Source organism: Suncus etruscus, chromosome 5 (genome assembly GCF_024139225.1).
Source record: "Suncus etruscus isolate mSunEtr1 chromosome 5, mSunEtr1.pri.cur, whole genome shotgun sequence".
NCBI lineage: Eukaryota > Metazoa > Chordata > Mammalia > Eulipotyphla > Soricidae > Suncus > Suncus etruscus.
Window position 1 is genome coordinate 128547545 of NC_064852.1, and position 21861 is coordinate 128569405.

Below are 21861 nucleotides of genomic sequence, written 5' to 3' on the forward strand. Positions count from 1 at the left end.
GTTGCGGTAAACCTCGTGTGTGATAAAATCAAACATTAATAATAATCATCCCTAGGCAAATAGATAAGACTTCAGAGCATAGTCATCTCATTATACAACATAAATATATTATTAAATCAATACAAATAATAATACCAACTTTTGGGGAGTTGAAGATAGCTGAATGGGGCTGAAAACAAACTTTCATGCTGAAGTCCCAAGTTTAAACACAAGTAAAATATGATCCTCCAATTACCCAAAAAAGTAATCCCTATGCAGAAATAGATGCAGCATCAGAGCTCCACCACCAAAATAAAGCCACTGAGTAGCATAGATTAGAGAGACAGTAAAGGAACCAAGACACTTGTCTTGCAAATGGCCAGCCCTGGTCACTTAACCCTGGTCCTAGCACTGCAAAACGTCCTAGAGTTGCCCTGGAGATGCACTAGGAGTGCTTCTTGAGCACAGCACTAAGAGTATATTAAAAGGCACAGCCCAAATTAGCTACTCATCAAATTCATGGACAATTTCTAATTCAATTTCCAAATTCAACTTGATAATCATACAAAAAATATGATTAAAATCATGTTTATATATTATACATATTTTTATTCCAAGATAAACCTTACATATTCTCTAGATAAAAGATTGGGAACGTTGTATAGGAATTTGAGGGGCCCCAGCTCAATTCTGGCAAATATCCCCAGAACCATAGTGCCCAAATATCATCATTCTCAGGCCCTAACAATGAGCCACCTAGACTAAGTATAGCCAGGAGTGGTCCCAGAACCTTTTAACACTGTTGCTTGAGAGGCCGCTTCAAAAAATTCTCTATCAAAGATGGTTGGTTCGAATCCCGGTGTCCCATATGGTCCCCTGTGCCTGCCAGGAGCTATTTCTGAGCAGACAGCCAGGAGTAACCCCTGAGCACCACAGGGTGTGCCCCCCCCCAAAAAAAATTCTCTAGATAATAAAACATTGAAACACAGAATATTTAATAAGACAAACTATGGAGAAGCATTATGTGCTTATAACTTCTTCCAAAAATAAAAATTTCCATCAAAAAAACCCTAAAACAAATGAAAAAAAGTATTACCTGCTAATCCTTAGCTGCTGGTCACTGTACTGGGCCTGTGATGTGGGCACACCCTATATATTGCCTTCATAAAATGCCATGTATTTTATAATTGATTTCTCACTACACAAATAACTGACAGTAGATACTGTCTTAATTATGAGGCTCATCTACTAAGGACATGAGGGAAAAAGAACATGAGGAACAAAAATGACAGAACAGGTGATAGAATCCAATGTTAAGCACAGCAAAAACTTTATTGGTGACCAGTTCATTAGTGACTAATTCCATGTATACAGGTCTGCTCATCAAGTTTGTTGGAGCAGATTTAAAAAAAAAACTATAACTGAGTAAAATATACTAAAAGTATCAGCAATTTAGTATAAATTATTGAGTTTTTGAAGATTAAAATCTATATTTACCTTCTCAAAGTTGACAGAGTAAGATAAATTTCCATTATAAAGGGTGTTCATTTCTATCTTCACCATTATGCAAAATTTAAGACAATTAGTTTTAATTAATTTCACACTTACCTCTGTCCATCTACTGTACAAACAGACACACCCCACAAATCAGGACTGAACTTGGCTAGCTGAGGAATATAGTCTGCAACCTATACAAAATATTAGAAAGATGTCAGATACAAAAATATTTTTCTTCAAAAATCGCATCCTAATTTAGTTTCCCCACTATCATGTGACATTACTGTCTATCTTATTAGTTAAAAACTAATACTTAATATTCGTTCATAAGGGATTAGAGCAGGGGTCTCAAACTCGTGGCTCGAGACACAACATTTTGTGGCCCTGCCCTAGAGGAATCTTTTTTTGTTTTGTTTTAGTTGTTTGGGTCACACCCACCAGTGTTCAAGGCTTACTACTGACTTTGCACTCAAGGATCACCCCGACTTTGCCTCCTGCGGCTCCCAGGTAAATTGAGTTTGAGACCCCCTGGATTAGAAGAAAGCTCAGCAGAACCAAACTGCATGCAACCCTGCTATCAGGCTTATGTTTCCCAGAGCACCTCCGAATCAACCTTTCAGCCAAGAGCCAAAAGTAGCTTCCAAGTACCATCAGGTATGACCAAAAAAGAAAGGGGCCGTGAGGTGGTGCTAGAGGTAAGGTGTCTGCCTTGCAAAGCGCTAGCTAAGGAAGGACCAGGGTTCGATCCCCGGCGTTCCATATGGTCCCCCCAAGCCAGGGGTAATTTCTGAGCGCTTAGCCAGGAGTAACCCCTGAGCATCAAACGAGTGTGGCCAAAAAAAAAAAAAGAAAAAAAAGAAAAAGAAAACCCACGAATAATGCTCATTAAACAACACTAAGGAAATAAAAAAAAAAAAAAGAAAGAAAGAAAAAGAAAACACTAAGAATAGCCTGGAGCAATAGGACAGGAAGTTGGGTGTTTGTCTTGCAGGTGGCCAACCTGGGTTTGATTCCCAGTATCCCGTAGTGTTCCCTGAGCCTGCCAGGAACAATTTCTAAATGCAGTCAGGAGTAACCCCTGAGCACTGCCGGTTGTGGTCCCCAAACCAAACCAAAATAAACCTAAACAAACAAACAAATAAATAAAAGAACTGCTAAGGACAGAGGCCTTAAAAGTTCCTGAGTTCAATCCCTGACACTGTCCGATTCCCCCGAGCACCATGGAGTATGGCTTTAGTGCAGCAAGGGACCTCACCTAAAAAAGTTCAGCAAGTAAGATACTTCAGCATTATAGAGGAACTTTATGCAATTTCATTTAAACTCCATCATCTTTGTTTTCCAAAGAAATTGAGGAAAAGAATTTAATATGGCCATACGGGTTAAGTAACAACTATCTTAAAATTTCGTTTTTGCTTTCTCTGGGATGCCCTCTGAGAGGACAGGTCAAGTCCTCACTGCCGAAGCCCTGGGAGCTGCACCCCACAATCACTACCACACCACCGGCCTAATTTCACAGAGATGTAGACAAGAAAACTCCAAGTATGCCACATTGGGCTGAAAACTCTGGGGTCCTCTCAGACTGGGGCCAGGCACTCTCCACCCTTCTCCCCTCCCCTCCTTATCAGGGGAAGCCCAATTCCACAAGTCCTGAAATTCCTGGCAAGCAAAACTGCATATGCAGAAACACACACTTCCAAGTTTTTCAATATTGACACCCTAGTAGGGACATAGTAAATTTAATATGAAAGCAGCATAGAAACTATTTAAGCTCAACAAACAAAACCGAAAACACAGAATGCTCAACTAACAACAGCTTAGTAAACCTTGATAACGAGTTAATGACCCCATTGTGAAATATAACAAGATTCAATAATTTTCATTCACTCAAGGTATTTTTCAATAATTCTATTACTACTTAGTTCTAATAAGCAATATAAAGTAATCTTAGGGGTAGTGGGAAACTAGGGACAATGTTGGAGGGAATGTTGCTCTGGTAGTGAGATTAGTACGGGAACACTGAATGCCAGAATTAACTGCATTATAAACAACTTGTAAACCATGGTTTTTACAGTAATAAAATTAAAATTAAAACAAAAATAAAACTTGTTTGTTGATAGTATTTGAGGTCATAACCAGCTGTTCTCAGAACTTACTCCAGGCAGTGTTCAGGGAATTATGTGGTGCTGTGGATAAAATTAGATTGAGCCAGGCAGAGCCTTACCCCTTTATACTAGCTCTCTGGTCCTCAAAGACCAAGGATATTGTCAATGGCAGTGCATGAGATTCTACAAAAATACATGAAACAGGGCCCTGAGAGATAGCACAGTGGCGTTTGCCTTGCAAGCAGCCAATCCAGGACCAAAGGTGGTTGGTTTGAATCCTGGTGTCCCATAAGGTCCACCGTGCCTGCCAGGGGCTATTTCTGAGCAGACAGCCAGGAGTAACCCCTGAGTAATGCTGGGTGTAGCCCAAAAAACAAACAAACAAACAAAAAAAATACATGAAACATACTCTAATCACTTAATCCAGTACTTGCACTTTAATTCTATTAGAAAAACACAGAAAAACTACTCAATTTTATCAGCTGAGCTTCATTTACTGACTTGTTAGAATATTTACATCAAAAATATTACCTTTCCTCCAGATTGCTTTTTAGCACTTTCAAATAATTCATCAATATGTGAGGTAAAAGACATGAAGTCAGGAATGACAAACTTTCTTCTAAAGGCTTGTGTCAACAAGACAATGTTGCTCTGAACACATCTGTGGAATGTGAGAAAAAAACATTAACAGAATGGGAGCCTTTCAAATATTATTACCTAGTAATAATACTAATTAGGAGAATTTCAAACAGAAAAATCATCCTGTACAACAAATAAACTATGAATTATACTGTTATTCTTTTCCTCAAGCAGCCTTTCATGTAGTAGCTTGTAAGCTGTTGAACAAGATGCACCTAAAGATGTGCCAAAGACTAAAACAGCAAAGCATCCCCCCAGGAAAGTCTAGTCTACTAACAAGTTGCTTCATCTGCCAACTACTAGTCACTCAATAAGACATATAGTCAACAAATACAATTTTGATTTTATAACTGATATCCTATTTTTTTTTCATGAAGCAATTTGACATATAGACCTAACACATTAATTATAATATATATTTATAATATTATTATATTTCATAGACACAACATTCTGATACATTTTTCCCCCAGCCACACCCAGTAACACTCAGGGGTTACTCCTGTACTCAAAAATCGATCCTGGCTTGAGGGACCATATGGGACACCAGGGTTTGAACCGCAGTCTGTCCTAGGCTAGCGCCAGCAAGGCAAACACCTTACAGCTCCACGCTACTGCTCCGCCCCAGCATTCTGATACTTTTCTAACTTAAATTTTAAAAGTTGCATTTCTAAATGTAAAAGAAATATTGTACTTATTCAGAATCTGTCAGATTAACAGGCTATATGCAGATGAAATCTCAAGATACCTGTAAAAACAATTTTAGGCAAATTTACATATAAAACTACAATTAGGGGCCAGAACAGTGGCACAGCAGTAGGGCATGTGCTAACCTACGAAAAGGGCAATTCGATCCCCATGGTCCCATATGGTCTCCCAACCCAAGAGCATTTCTGAGTGTATAGCCAGGATTAACCCCTGAGCGTCAACCAGTATGGAACCCCCCGAAAAAGGGGGCTGCGGAGAGATAGCATAGTGGTAGGGTGTTTGCCTTGCAAGCAGCTGACCCAGGACCAACAGTGGTTCAAATCTCAGCATCCCGTATGGTCACCCATGCCTGCCAGGAGCAATTTCTGAGCAGAGAGCCCAAAGTAAACCCTGAGTGCCACTGGGTATGGCCAAAAAAAACCCAAAAACCAAAAATAAAATAAAAAAAACAATTAATTTTATTAAATAATTTGAATTTCATTACATTTAAATAAAAATACTAGATTTTACTTTTTTATTTACATAAGAGTGTTTTTTACTTAAAAAAAAACTTTAAAAGGAGCTGGAGATAGCACGGAGTTAAGGCATTTGCCTTGCATGCAGGCCAGTTGTTCGAATCCCAGCATCCCATATGGTTCTCCCAAGCCTGCCAGGAGCGATTTCTGAGCATTGAGCTAGGAGTGACTCCTGAGTGCTGCCGGGTGTGACCCAAAAACCAAAAAAAAAACAACTTTAAAAAGGAGAACAGAGAGAGAGGTAGTATAGTGCATGTGGCCTTAAAATTTTTTGGGGGGCTGGCGGGTTGGCACTAGAAGTAAGGTGTCTACCTTGTCTGCGCTAGCCTAGGATGGACCTAGGTTCAATCCCCCTGGCGTCCCATATGGTCCCCATGCCAGGCACGATTTCTGAGCTCATAGACAGGAGCGTCACCGGGTGTGGCCCAAAAACCCAAAAAAAAAATTTTTTTTTAAATTTAAATATATTTAAGGGGCCGGAGCAGTAGTGAGTGTAAGGTTTGCCTTGCCCACACTAGCTTAGAACGGACCCCCAGTTGATCCCCTGGCATCCCATATGGCCCCACTTGCCAGAAGCTATTTCTGAGCGCATAGCCAGGAGTAACCCCTGAGCGACCGGGTATGGCCCTAAAACCAAATATACATACATATATCTATATATATGTATATATATTTAAATAAATAAATTCAAAAAGACAATTCCTTATCTTAAATCTCTAGGCAAATCAAATCTCATACCCATTTTTCTGTATGAGGTGTGCCAAACAAATCTGATTAACCTATAATTAATTAAAGCTAATCGGCACTTTTAAAAGACAGCTTTATAATTAACAAAATTGTATAGCAGTGAAAAAGACATCTTTTCTCTCAGAATGTACTGGGAAAGCTGCACTTCTTTAGTGATCTTAGCAGGGCCAACAAAAGCAGTATATTCACAGGTGCATCTAACGATTCATTATAAATTACCTAACTGATCTGCACTACAAATTATATTTTTCCACTTAAGAGTAATAATACAGCTATCATTAATGTAAGAAATTATATACAATGAACTCTGAAGAGGAAGTATTCATTTTTTTCAAGTCTAGTTAGTCTTCCTCATGCTTTCCATCATAGCACCTGTAATTTTGGAATTAGCCTTTTCCCTCTTGGCCCCTATTATAACACATATACCTCACTTAAATACTGTTAGTAAAAATAAATAAATATAAATATTTTAAGAGCATGAAGCAGTATACACAGAGATCAACATTTTTCTCCCAAAAAGATGACTGTGCAAAATAATTCTTAAAAAAACTTACATTGTAAAAAAAAATTACATTGTGAAAAATATACAGCTAAGCAAGATATTTACTTTTTTCTTTTTTGTTTTTGGGCCACGCCCGGTGACGCTCAGGGGTTACTCCTGGCTATGCGCTCAGAAGTCACTCCTGGCTTGGGGGACCATATGGGACGCCGGGGGATCGAACCGCGGTCCGTCCAAGGCTAGTGCAGGCAAGGCAGACACCTTACCTCTAGCGCCACCACCGTGCCCCAGGTATTCACTTTCAATACAAAATTTTCTATTTCTATTAGTTTTAGGATTGTAAAACAATTGCCTTTCTAGAAGGGTTTAAGGTGTCTCCAACTAACAAAAATTTTATGATCTAGAATTACTATTCCCTTTGCTCTTAAAGGTTGTATCTATTAACCAAAATTTTAACTCAAATTATGAAGATGATGATGTCACTTAATATTGATTCATGCCATCCATTTATTCTATAACATCCCTTTCCCACACACAGAGCTGAGATAGTGTACTTTTGGCAACATTGACCAAATAATTTATTTTGTAAATAGAGAAAGAACTTCTCTGGAGCAGTTTACCCTTCCAGGTGATCTGAAAAGGATAATAGTTAGGTTCTTCATTCCATGGTTGAAGAAAAACAGGCTGTATTTTGACTTAAGACTTTTCCACTGTGGGGCCGGAGAGATAGCACAGTGGCAAGGCATTTAATTTAATTTGCCTTGTATGCAGAAGGACGGTGGTTCGAATCCCGACATCCCACATAGTCCCTGAGTCTACTGGGGGCGATTTCTGAGCATAGAGCCAGGAGTAACCCCTGAGCACTGCCAGGTGTGACCCAAAAATAAAACAAAAAAAAAAAGCTTTTGGCGGAGAGATAGCATTGAGGTAAGGTATTTGCCTCGCATGCAGGATGGTGGTTCAAGTCCCAGCATCCCATATGGTCCCCGGAGCCTGCCAGGAGTGATTTCTGAGCATAGAGGCAACCCCTGAGCGTTGCTGGGTGTGATCCAAAAATAAATGAAACAAATAAAAAAAAAAAGACTTTTCCCCTGTCTACTTGATATCTGAAGCATTTGACAATTGGAACTGCCCATACTACAAACTTTTAAAATTGAATTAGTGGGGCCGGCGAGGTGGCACTTGCAAGCACTAGCCAAGGAAGGACCGCAGTTCGATTCCCCGGCGTCCCATATGGTCCCCCTAAGCCAGGGGGGATTTCTGAGCGCTTAGCCAGGAGTAACCCCTGAGCATCAAACGGGTGTGGTCCGAAAAACCAAAAATAAATAAATAAAATTGAATTAATAATTTAGAGTTTGTAGTTTTGTTTTTGTTTTGGGGCCATACCAGGCAGCACTCAGGAGTTACTCCTGGCTCTGTGCCCAGAAATCACTGCTGGCAGGCTCAGGGAACAATGTGATGTCAGGAATGGAACCCAGTTCAGCCACATACAAGGCAAGCACCCTACCCACTTGCTATCACTTTGGCCCCTAGTGTTGATATTGTATCTTAGTTTGAGTAGAAAATGTGTTTCTTTGCTGCATAATTTATGTATTTATACTACTTTTAACTTCATATTTAATCATTGTGGGCTTGTGAAACACACAAAAAATATGGTACAAAAAAAGGATAATACTTTCTCTTAAAATTCTGAAGCAGGGCCCTGAACATAGTACAATGGTTAGATGCTTGCCTTGCACACAGCTGACACAGGTTTAACCACTAGAACCATATATGAACCCACTGAGCCTGCAAGTGATTCTTTTTTTTGGGGGGGAGGGGAGTTGGAGGGGTCACACACAGCAGCACTTAGGAGCTACTCTGGGCTCTTCGCTCAGAAATCACTCCTGGCAGGCTCAGGGTACCATATGGGATACCAGAATTCGAACCACCGTCCTTCTGTATGCAAGGCAAACGCTTTAACCTCCATGCTATCTCTCCGGCCCCTGCAAGTGATTATTGAACAGAGCCAGAATTGAGCTCTGAGTATAGCTGAAGGTGACCAAAGTCTCTCCACTCCCCAATCAAAAAAATCCAAAGCAGGACCAGAGAATATAGCAAGTAGGTCCTTGTCACAAACATTGGTTTCAAGGTTGGATATCTCGCCCTGCAATGGTTCACCAAGCCCTGCCAGGAATAATTCCTGGGCAAGTCCTGAGCCGTTGGGCGGGTTCTCCCTCTCAAAAACAAACCAACCAAAACAAAATATAAGCTTCCAAAGTAATTCTTCATACCTATCTCTTTTTGACTACTTTATAGCAGGTATGTTCAACAGTTACCATTATCAATAGTACTTTGCAACAAATAATACATAATCACTTAAAAAAAAAAATCAAGGGGCCAGGCGGTGGCACTAGAGGTAAGGTGCCTGCCTTGCCTGCGCTAGCCTTGGACGGACCGCGGTTCGATCCCCCGGCATCCCATATGGTCCCCCAAGCCAGGAGCGACTTCTGAGTGCATAACCAGGAGTAACCCTGAGCGGCACCGGGTGTGGCCCAAAAACCAAAAAAAAAAAAAAAAAAAAAAAAAAACAATAGTCTTTACTACAAAGACAGAGCTAACTAGAAAAAATATTTTACGTGCAAAAAGAAATAAGTTTCTAGAGATTCAAGATTTCTAATATAAATTCCCACCTAGACTAACTTTAAGGTTAGCTGAATGAGTAGAATGAAAACCTTGGAGTGGAAAGTTTTTTTGTTTTGGTTTGGTTTTGGTTTTTGAGTCACACCCGGTGGTCCTCACACTTTTGGCTATGCAATCAGAAATTGCTCCTGGCAGGCAAGGGGGACCATATGGAATTGGTCCATATGGATTCAAACCATCATCCATCCGGATCGGCTACTTACAGCTGGGGCTATCTCTCTGACCCCTTGGAGTGGAAAGCCTTTATCAGTTTTCAAATCATCAGTAGCACTTCAAGCAGGGCAGGAAACTTTGCAGACCCTGGGTATACTTAACTCTACAGTTAACTTAGTATGCTAGTATATTCCCAATGAAGAACTTCATTTAGTTTAAGTACAAAAACATACAAATAAACTAGATAGTGCTTTGGATCAGCCTAAGACAGTGTTAATGTTTTCTACTCATTTTCACTTAACTACTAATTAAAATACCATTTAGCTCTTCGGTATCCATCACAACATGCAGTTCACTACTAAATTATCAGTAGTCAGGCTAAGATGAACAAATATATTAATAAAGATATGCAAGAAGCCAATATGCAAATATTGGAAAGTCAACATAAACATAGCAAATGAAACCAAATCAAGGCATTTGTCTCTAATGGTATCTTTAGTTTTCAGTATTTTAAGAACAAGAGTTAAAAGTGCATATTAATATATATTATCTGTCCGAGGGGAAGGGGAAATATACATGAACATAAGCTTAGGGAACAAGGTTACTGAACCTTCTCATCTTTTCATCTATTTCACCCCAGAGGAATGAAACCATATTGGGAGTGCATCAGAACTGGAGATGAGTTTAAGCTAAAACATGATACAGTGTGTGCTTTACTCAAAAGAAATGGGATCTCCAGGTACTGTAAATGGAGAACAACTGTGGTTCATTGTCTTGGAATAGTTTTAAAGAAGTAGACTTTGGGTCCCAGTGCACTATAGAACTTTAGTATGCAACAAGTTCTTCGGTTTATACATAAATCCACCTTCCTTGTCTTCCAGTTACAAAGGACAAATTTGCCATCAGAGATGCAATTTGATTTAAAAGAAAAACCACCATAGAGCATAGTAAATCACCATTAAAGGTTTGGCAGAAAGTTTTACTTTTTAAAAAGATCTTTGTCTAGCATGACACCATCTGACGTTGTTTGAAGAGTTAATCTTAACATATCCATACACTCTTTCAACCTGGGATCAGACGTTCGCAATCCTGTAGATTTGAGTGCCTGTTTTTAAAAAAATAAAAGTTTGTAAATATATAGTGCAGATAATGTAAATGCTTATTCCAATTATAAGATTTTTATCTCTGCATATAAAACTCCTAACCAAGAATTGAATACACATGGCTTTTTAGTGTCACTGGCACCATATATGAACCCACTGAACCTGCCAGTGATTTCTTTCTGGACATGTCTCTTACTGTTTCTTTCATTTTCCTTCACTCATTACCTTGAAATAAGCATGATGAAGATTTGAAAACATAGTAAGAAAAACAGTGTCAGTCAGGATCTACCTCAGAAGACATTGAAGTCTACATTTCAATATTGCTAGTTTATTACCTCAGTACTATTTTCTTAAAAGTGAGGACAGAAAAAACAAGCACTTACTGTAATAAATTTATGGACAGGGATTTTCTCTTGTCCTTCTGCAATTGTATAGAACAGCAAATCTTCCAAGCTAGGTAACAGACCTTGTTTTATTTTACTAAAGAGAAAAAAAGAAAACAAAATTAATCCCTGTGTGAATATTTTAATATATTTTACAGTAACTATTAATCATTGAGCCAGATTACAGTTGAGCTGATGAAGTCATCAAGACTACTATCACGGAGCTGGAGAGATAGCACAGCGGCGTTTGCCTTTGCTAGCAGCCAACCCAGGACCTAAGGTGGTTGGTTCGAGTCCCGGCGTCCCATATGGTCCCCGGTGCCTGCCAGGAGCTATTTCTGAGCAGATAGTCAAGAGTAACCCCTGAGCACCGCCAGGTGTGGCCCAAAAAAAAACAAAACAAAACAAAATACTATCACAGCAAATGCTGATTTATCAAATGAGGACATTATTATTGAAACCACACTGAAACAAGTAAAAAATTATGTGATCCATTAACCAATAGCTATCATTTAATCCCAGGCTTTGTTATATTTTAGTGAGTAGAGTTGGCACCTTCTTGTTGACACCTAAGACAATCAAACCAACACTAATCACAGAACATAGCAAGTGCTGAGGTATATCAACACTAAGTTTAGTTTACTTAAAAAAAAGGCTATTAATAAATTATTCAACAGCGAATATGATTAAAGGAAAACTAAAGTGCAGAATTATAGAAATCTGTGTCAGGTTCTGGAATTCTGGCTATAGCTACCAGCTGAGTAGCCTCAGATAAATTCACTTTTCTGTTTTGCAATTTCCTCCTCTGAGAAAATACAGCCTCAACTGTTTCATAGTTGCTGGGAGAATCAAACAACTCAACCTCTTGAAAATGCTGTTCAGCAGATAGTTTAAGCATCAATTGATGTACTAAAAAGTTATTTCTTAAGTGACCTAGGCTTACAGATACAGATCAAAAGCCATATCACAATAACTTTTACCATGAAATTTAAATTTCATTTTTGGGGCTATGCCTAGTGGTTGATAGGGGCTACTCCTGGATCAGAACTCAGTCGTCACTCCATTGCTGCCCCAATTTAGTAATGCACAGTAATGCATCACATTTGGATAGGGCTGTGCAATGTTGGGGGTTGATCCGGGGCACTTGCATGTCAAGCATGTGCTCCAGCCTCTGATCTTCTCTTCCTGGTTCCCAAGGTTTGGTTTTTAGTCATTCTTAAACTACTAAGCAACACAGATAACTGTTTCCATTGCTCTTGAGGCAGGGAATTTGGGGGCCACACTGTAGTTCTTAGTTCGGTACTGGGGCCGGGCGGTGGCACTAGAGGTAAGGTGCTTGCCTTGCCTGCGATAGCCGTGGACAGACCACGGTTCGATCCCCCCAGCCAGGAGCCACTTCTGAGCGCATAGCCAGGAGTAACCCCTGAGCATCACCGGGCATGGCCCAACACCCAAAAAAAAAAAAAAGAAGTTTGGTACTTTTGTGTAAAGTGGGGCTCTCCCAACAGACTTTTATAATGTCAGGGATCTGGGGCCTCAGAGATAGCACAGAGGTAGAGCGTTTGCCGACCTGGAACGGACCTGGGTTTGATTCCTCACATCCCATATAGTCCCCTGACAGGGGTGATTTCTGAGCAAAGTGCCAGAGCTTGAGTGCCGCCGAGTATGGGTCCCCAAAAAATAAACAAAAAATGGCAGGGGGGCTGGAGCAATGGCACAGCAGCAGGGCATTTGCCTTGCACGCAGACAACCCAGTACGAACCCCAATTTGATTCCTGGCATCCCATATGGTCCCCTTTGCCTGCCAGGAGTGATTTCTGAGCACAGAGACAGCAGTAACCCCTGAGAATCACCAGTATAAACCAAAAACCATAATAAGAAAAAAATAAGACTAGGCCTCCCATAAGTAAAGCATATGCTCAAGCCCATTGAGCCATCTCTATCCTGAATATAATCCTGAAACAATTTTGATCTAAAAAAATTTAACTACGTGGGGCTGGAGAGATAGTGTGGAGGTATGACATTTGACTTGCATGCAGAAGGATAGTGGTTTGAATCCTGGCATCCCATATGGTCCCCCAAGCCTGCCAGGAGCAATTCTGAGAGCGCTGCTGGGTGTGACCCAAAACCAAAACAAAACAAAAATTTTAACTATAGGGACATTTCAATAAGTGCAAAATTCTGTGTTTCATGCTTTCTACTCAGTCCCTCATATATCTGCAAGACAAAAAGCACTGTAACTATGTATAACATAGTAAGGTTCCTAGCATAGCAGAAATTCAAATTTGTTATTTTGTGAAATAGTTCTTTTCCCATTTCTTAAACTCAGACTCATCAAAAAACCAAGGCTGCAACAATGCCTGATATTAGGACACCAAAAATCCCCATTAAACAGCAAACAATATTGATGACTTAATATTTAAAGAAACCCAGCCATCTGTCAAATAAAAAGCAGTGGAAAATAACATGCCATTTTATTTTATGTTTTTATAACATGCCGTTTTAAAAAAAAATGGCTTGTCAAACTTCAGATAATGGCAGTTTATCTTTTTTTAATGCAGAATAAGCTTCTATTTATTTACCACTTTTGTTAATGACATTTGCTTTTCCTTAAAGCCATGTTAATTAACATAAAATATACATCTCTTAACCTTATGATACAAAAAAGAAGGGGTCAGAGAGATACAGACTGGGGTAGTTAGAAGCTACTCTGCATGTAGCTAGCCCAATTTCAATCCTGAGCACCCTGTGGTTTCCCAAATATTGCCAGGTACAGCCCTCGAGGAGCCTGTACCACCTGGCTTCTGACTATTCCCCAGCATCACAGGACCAAGAGCTACCCTATATCCCTGGGCCCAATACTGAAAGCTCAAGCCAGCTGGCTGAAAATTGCAGAGTTATGGAGTCCCGGACCACCACTTGGGAGTTCCACCCGTAAAAGATTTCAATAATCATGCTCCAGACACAGCTAACAAAAAAAAAAAAGTAATCATTTGGAATTGGACAGAAGCATTTTTTAATTCATAGGAGATTTAAGATTTAAAAGGTCCTCCTAATTGATAAAAAGTTTTACTGATCCCTATTCACAATTTCAGCCCCTGATCTTAAAATAAGTTCACTTCGGGGCCAGAGAGATAGCATGAGGTAAAGCGTTTGCCTTGCATGCAGAAGGACGGTGGTTCGAATCCAACATTCCATATGGTCCCCCGAGCCTGCCAGGAGCAATTTCTGAGTGTAGAACCATGAGTAACCCCTGGGCGCTGCCAGGTGTGACCCAATAACCAAATAAATAAATAAATAAATAAATAAGTTCACTTCAAGTTTGTTTACTGAACAAACATTTGTTTTATCCCCAGAACATTCAGACAGAAACTATTCCAAAGACCTTTCTTGATAATATCCATTTCTGCCCAAATTTAGCAATTATAGCAATAAATCATATGACTGCATTCTGCTATACAAATTCAAAAATTACAACTTTTGTTGTAAATTATGATTTATGATTTTGGAGCTACATCCAGCATGCTAGGTTGTTATTCCTGGCTCTGCACTCAGGAATTACTCCTGGTGGTGCTTGGGGAACCATATGAGATGGCGCACCCTACCTGCTATACTATCACTTTGGCCCATGAAAAACTACAACTTTCAGTAACTATGAGATCCTTCCAAGTATTTAAGTGAATGCTTTCAAATATTTACAACTAGTAATGATAAAGTCAAGCAGAGCACTCCAGAGTACCTAAGGAAAATACTCAGCAACTAACATAATGGGAAATAAAACTATTACTAAGTCCAAAGGAAAAAAATCTTAATATCATTTTTATTCCACCTCATTTCTAATTTCTGCCTTTAAGGACCTTTTTATCATCATAAAGGTATTTTAGTTTTACCAATTTTCTTATTTTACTACTTCAAAAAACATGTTAAAAATTAAAAGGATAAAAGATGGAAGGAGGGGCCAGAGCAATAGCACAAAGTTAGGGCATTTGCCTTGCATGCAGCTGACACAGGATGGACCTGAGTTCCATCCCCGTGTCCCATATGGTTCCCTGAGCCAGGAACGATTTCTGAGTACATAGCCAGGCCCTGAGCATCAATGGGTGTGGCCCAAAAAGCAAAAACAAACAAACAAAAAAAAAATGGGAGGGATGGGCCAGAGATAGCACAGTGAGTGGTAAGGCATTTGTCTTGACAGGGTCAACACAAGACAAGTGGTGGTTTGAATCCCAGCATCCCACATGGTGCCTGCAAGGAGCAACTTCTGAGTGCCACCGGTTTAAAAAACAAAACAACAAAAAAGGATGGGAGGAAGAAGGATGGAAAGAGGGACGGAGGGAGGAGGGGAAGGGAAGAGGAGAGGAGAAGGGAGGGAGAGAGGAAAGGAAGGGAGGGAGGGAAGGAGGAAAGGAGGAAGGAAGGAAGGAAGGAAGGAAGGAAGGAAGGAAGGAAGGAAGGAAGGAAGGAAGGAAGGAAGGAAGGAAGGAAGGAAGGAAGGAAGGAAGGAAGGAAGGAAGGAAGACCTCACCCATATAAATAGCATTCTTAGTCACTGCTGAAAATCAAAAAGCAAAATAGAAAATCTACATAATGAGCAAATTACAAGAAAGCAATTTGGGATCCAATTACTGTAAACTTAATTCACTGGGACTAACATGGTAGTTTTTTTGTAGGCATGAAGTTGAACTAGCCTTGGAAGAAAGGTAAAATTGGGCTGGAGAAGTGGACAACGTGCTTGCTTTAAATGAGGACAGAGAAGGGGAGAGGGGAGGGGAAGCAATTTGACAGGAGGAAACCTGAAACTACAGATGCAGCAATAGTGGGACCTTTCAGCTAAGGAAACAAAACCAAATCCCTAAGAGTAAGCAAATAGCTAGAGGACAGGATGTATGAAGTAAAAATCGATGCTTGTATTTATAAGCTATTAAATTACTCAAGGTTGAAAGAGTCCTATATAAACCAAAAAGTAGACAATATTCCCCCATATGTAAATGATATGGAATCAAGAACTAAGGTCAAATTCTGAAATATAGAAAGAGGCACTAACTTATTAATCAATCCCTCAAACTAAAAGACACAACCACTTTTACCAATTTCTAATTCTTTTTATTTTGGTGTGGGCACACCCAGCAGCGCTCAAAAGAAAAATGTCCTACCTCTATGCTATCTCTTTGGCCCCTCATTTCTAATTCTAATCTAGCTTTGAACTGTTTATTTTGTCACATAATTCTAACTCATTAGTATTAGTTCTAATTTCACACCTTTATTCGGCCTATTTACCGTATTTTCCGGCATATAAGACAACTTTTGAAACAAAAAAAGTCAACCGAGAATCGGGGGTTGTCTTATATGCCGAGTATATCCCGAAAAATGTTTCAATATGCCACTAAATGAAAACTGTCTGAATATTGCCACAAAACGAATTTTCCAACTCGATCCTGCACCAATCACTGCAAAGCTGCTCAAACTGTCTCTCTAACTCAGCCAATCCAAGCAGGTATTTTATGCATGCAAATTAGACAATGTTCTGGACCCGAATCTACACTGTGAAAAGCCTGCTCAGATTGGCCAGAGTCAGAAAGGAAGTCTATTACAGTATAACCTTTGAACCTTTGCTTGCTGTGATTGGCTCACTGTGGTACATGAACACAGGAACACATGCAGCACAGGAATGTTTTGTCTGATACAGCGAATATAGGCCTAAATCTATGTTTTAACTGCAAAATTAGGGAGCCGTCTTAAACGCCCAGTGGTCTTATACGCCGGCAAATACGGTACATCTATTTTTTAACATTCCAATTATTTCAGAAGGCTTTTTCAAGTATATTTTCTTTTTAAACATTAACTGGCTGCATGACAAAGTTTTGTTCTTTAAAAAGTTTTAGTCCACGGAGCATGGAGGAAGGGCATTTGCCTTGCATGCAGGACGGTGGTTCGAATCCTGGCATCCCATATGGCCCCCCGAGCCTGCCAGGAGTGATTTCTGAGCGTAACCAGAGGTAACCCCTTAGCGCTGCTGGGTATGTCCCTTCCCCCCAAAAAAATTTTAGTCCAGGAGGCTGGAGTGGTAGCACAACAGTAGGGTGTTGCTTTGCAAGCATCTATCCCAGGCATCCCATATGGTCCCCCAAGCCTTCTAGGAACAGATTCCTGAGTGCAGAGCCAGAAGTAACCTGAGGGCCTCTGGTAAAGGCCCAAAAACAAACAAAAAAATTTAGCCCATTCTGTGTCAAGCATAGACACCCTACAAAACAGAAGAGTTAAAATTATTTTTACTACAGTACAGAAAAACTAAAACATGGTGCTGGAGTGATAGCACAGTGCTAGAGGATTTGCTTTGCATGAGGCCAACCCAATTCCTGGCAACCCAGATGGTCCCTGAGTCTGCCAGTACTGATTTCTGAGAAGGGAGCCAGGAGTTACTCCTGAGCACTGCCAGGTATGGCCAACCTCCCCTCCACCCAAAAAAAAAAAAAAAAAAAAAAGAAGAGGAGGAGGAGGAGGAGGAGGAGGAGAAGGAGAAGGAGAAGGAGAAGGAGAAGAAGAAGAAGAAGAAGAAGAAGAAGAAGAAGAAGAAGAAGAAGACGAAGAAGAAGCAGAAGAAGAAGAAGAAGGAGCAGGAGGAGGAGGAGGAGGAAGAGGAGGAGGAGGAGGATAGAAAAGAAAAGAAAAGAAAAGAAAAGAAAAGAAAAAAGAAAAGAAAAGAAAAGAAAAACTAGAACATAAATGTGGCAAGTACTGTAGCATAAAATTTCAAGAAGAGTTTCAGGAAATACAATTATTCAGTTTTGCCTTGACTAGCAGGAAAAAACATCAAAAATATATTTAAAAGAAAAAAGAGAGGAGGAAAAAGAGGAAAAAGAAAAGGAGGAAGAGAAGAAAAGGAAGAGAAAGTGGGAGAAGAAAGAAAAAACACAAGAGTTCAAAGAAGGGGAAGAAGGAAGAAAATAAAGAGAAGGAAAAAGGAAGTAGAAGAGGAGGAAGAGGAAGAATAAGAGAAAGAGAAGAAGGGTTGGAGAGATAGCATGGAGGTAGGGCGTTTGCCTTGCATCCAGAGGATGGTGGTTCAAATTCCAGCATCTCATATGGTCCCCCGAGTCTGCCAGGAGCGATTTCTGAGGATGGAGTCAGGAGTAACCCCTGAGTGCTGCCGGGTGTGACCCAAAACCCAAAAAGAAGGAAGGAAGGAAGGAAGGGAGGGAGGGAGGGAGGAAGGGAGAGAGAGAGAGAGAGAGAGAGAGAGAGAGAGAGAGAGAGAGAGAGAGACAGAGAGAGAGAGAGAGAAAGAAAGAAAGAAAGAAAGAAAGAAAGAAAGAAAGAAAGAAAGAAAGAAAGAAAGAAAGAAAGAAAGAAAGAAAGAAAGAAAGAAAGAAAGAAAGAAAGAAAGAAAGAAAGAAAGAAAGAAAGAAAGAAAGAAAGAAAGAAAGAAAGAAAGGAGGGGCCGGAGAGATAGCATGAAGGTAAGGCGTTTGCCTTTCATGCAGGAGGTCATCGGTTCGAATCCCGGCGCCCCATATGGTCCCCCGTGCCTGCCAGGAGCAATTTCTGAGCCTGGAGCCAGGAATAACCCCTGAGCACTGCCGGGTGTGACCCAAAAACCACAAAAAAAGGAAGGAAGGAAGGAAGGAAGGAAGGAAGGAAGGAAGGAAGGAAGGAAGGAAGGAAGGAAGGACGGCAGGAAGGAAGGAAGGAAGGAAGGAAGGAAGGAAGGAAGGAAGAAAGGAAGAAAGAAAGAAAGAAAGGAAGAAAGAAAGAAAGAAAGAAAGAAAGAAAGAGAGAAAGAAAGAGAGAGAGAGAGAAAGAGGAGAAAGGAAGAGGATAAAGAAAATGGGCAGATATATTTTTAATTTCCTATAGTAGTGTCTTTGTTTAAGCACCTGATTATAAACATGTTTGCAGTTGAGTTTCAGTTAAAAAAATTTTTTTAATTATTTAAATATTATAGCAAATATAAAATTTATTATTAGAAAAATATTGTAAGTTCACTCCCCCTAATTCAACTTTTTTGTTGTTTTTCTTTCTTTTTTGTTTTGTTACTCCAGGCAATGCTCAACGGGTTTCTCCTGACTCTGCACTCAGGAATTACTCTTGGTGATGCCAGACGATCATATAGGATGCAAGGGATTGAACCTGGGCCTGAACTGTTTGTAGTTTGTAGTTTGTATCGTGCTTGCAGCCTCTACTCAATATTTTGTTTTGATTTGAGGGCCAACTGTGCTCAAGGGACCATATTGTTATCAAATGAAAGATGAAAGTTTATTTCGACTAAAAACTGTAAAATGGGCAATAGTACAGTGGACTGGGTGCATGCCTTGCATGTGGTCAACCTAGTACCAACCTAAACTTAATCAAGCACTACATATAGTCCCTCAAGCCTACCAGGAGTGAGTAAAGCAAGGAAGCTAACAGAGCTAGTAAGGAGTAATTCCTGATCACTGCCAGATGTGGCCCCCAAACTAAACAAAAAATCTGCAAAATAACCAGGAAGAAAAACTAAACAATTACATTACCTTATCTGGTTAAATGTTTCCTGTCACTGACCTTCCATACTGCCTATTCTTTTGTTTTGGGGGCCACGTCAAGGTTCTGCACTCAGGGATCATTACTGGGAGTGCTCAAGGGACAATATGGGATGCCAGGGATCAAACCCAGATCAGTAGCATGCAAGCAAATAAATACCCTACCCACTGTACTATTGCTCCAGCCAAGTAATGCATTTTTTTTTTTTGTGGTTTTTGGGTCACACCCGGCAGTGCTCAGGGGTTACTCCTGGCTTCATGCTCAGAAATTGCTCCTGGCAGGATGGAAACCATATGGGACACAGAGATTCGAACCGATGACCTTCTGCATGAAAGGCAAACACCTTACCTCCTTGCTATCTCTCCAGCCCCAAGTAATGCATTTTTAATAGGAATCTCTCTGCAGTGCTGGAAGATCCAGGGGTAATACCTGACAGTGCTCAAGGGCCATTAGAACTCCATATACAATGTCGGGGGTTCATTTGGGGTTCAGTACACTAGGAGGTTGCTGGTCCAAAGATTAAATCACCCCTGCACTTTTATTTTGGCAGTCCCAGGGATGGAATCCCAGGACCTCACACCTACAAAGTAAACACTCTAAGCTACATACCCTTATTGTGGAACTGTTCACGTAGTATGGTGTTCCTATCACAATGAAAAACTTTTCTTTTACCAGGACAAAGAACAATTACTAGAAAAGGGCAATTAAATAAAATATAGTAACATGCCAGCACCGAATCATCTATGCAGAAACCAATGTAATTTCTTACTTGCTATCAGTTCATGCCCAAACATCTGAATAAAATGCTCGCCATGTGTATCAGTAATAAAAGGTTTCAGTCAGAGAGAATACAAGGGTTAAGGTACTTGCCCTGACTTGGTTTTGATTCTAGGCACCACATATGGTTCCCGAGTACCATCAAGACTGATTCCTGGGCCCGGAGAGATAGCACAGGCTGATCCAGGACCAAAGGTGGTTGGTTCGAATCCCGGTGTCCCATATGGTCCCCCGTGCCTGCCAGGAGTTATTTCTGAGCAGACAGCCAGGAGTAAGCCCTGAGCAACGCCGGGTGTGGCCAAAAAACCAAAAAAAAAAAAAAAAAAAAAAGACTGATTCCTGAATAAAGATAGGAAGAAGCTCTGAGCAGAGTCTAAATGGCAGCAAACTATCCACCAACCCTACCCCAGCCCCACGTAAAAAATAGATTACCTACTCGTCATAGATTTCAAATAAAGCCTTCCAAGTTTGAATATGCATCTTTTATTTTGGGGGGGGTCACACCCCACAGTGCTCAGGAGTTACTCTTGGCAGGCTCAGGGGACCATATGGGATGCCAGAATTCGAACCACTGCCCTTCTGCATGCAAGGCAAATGCCCTACCTCCATGCTCTCTCTGGCCCCTGAATACGCATGTTAAACTAAAAAGAGTGGGGGTTTTCTTTTTAAGAAAATCATTTTTTAATTTAGAGTATTTTGATTGTACATGCCCACTAAACTAACATAAGAAAATTAGCAGATTAAGTCTGTGAGGTTGGAAGTTGACAGTGAAACAAACCCCACTTTGAGGCTTAAAAAGTGACAAATTTTTCTTAGCAAGTCATTTTGCCAAGACTAACTACTGGTTAGATTCAAAGAGAATCATATTTGATAAGGTTTTACACTTGAGTCTGTGTGTTTTAAAAAGCGCAAAGGAGGATGGCCAGATACTAGTGCAGGTCTTCTAATCCTAGATTACTCCTGCCAGAGGTTATCAGTCCATTTTTCATACCTGGAGTTCATTGACAATAATGAACAGGATAATCTGCAACTTATGTAATATAACTTGATGAAAAGTTAGAACCAGGAAAAATCTTGGTTTGATTCCCCCAAGACAAGAGCGATTTCTGAGAACATACCCAGAAGTAACCACTGAGCCCAAAAACAATAAAAATAAAATTTAAGCAAACCAGGGCCAGAGCGACAGCACAACAGTAGGGCATTTGGCCTTGCATGTGGCCAAACCAGGACAAGACCAATTTCAATCCCTGGCATCCCATATGGTCCCTCGAGCCTGCCAGGAGCTATTTCTGAGTGCCAGATGTGGTCAAATAAACAAGATAAATGTTATAGGGGCCGGAGTGGTAGCACAATGATAGGGTGTTTGTCTTGCACACGGGTGACCCAGGATGGATGTGGGTTCAATCCCCTTCATTCCATATGGTCCCCCAAGCCAGGAGCGATTTTTGAGCACAGAATCAGGAGTAACCCCTTTGTGGCACCAAGTGTGGCCCAAAAAAAAAAACTAAGAAAAATTTTCTTGAGTAAACCAAAAGAAAAGGCAAAAACCATCTTTATCTA

General features: G+C 40.4%; 1 protein-coding gene across 2 annotated transcripts in view; it reads right to left on the reverse strand.

Annotated features, from left to right (window-relative positions):
- The window catches only part of GLS (glutaminase), a 94540-nt gene that overhangs the window by 61927 nt on the left and 10752 nt on the right, over positions 1-21861 (reverse strand). For both annotated transcript variants that reach the window (XM_049773201.1, XM_049773202.1), the window contains exons 2-5: positions 11008-11104; positions 10505-10626; positions 4110-4239; positions 1588-1667 (exon numbers count right to left, since the gene is read on the reverse strand). In XM_049773201.1, coding sequence (XP_049629158.1) covers positions 1588-1667; positions 4110-4239; positions 10505-10626; positions 11008-11104 — 429 coding nt within the window. The remainder of the gene's footprint in view (positions 1-1587; positions 1668-4109; positions 4240-10504; positions 10627-11007; positions 11105-21861) is intronic.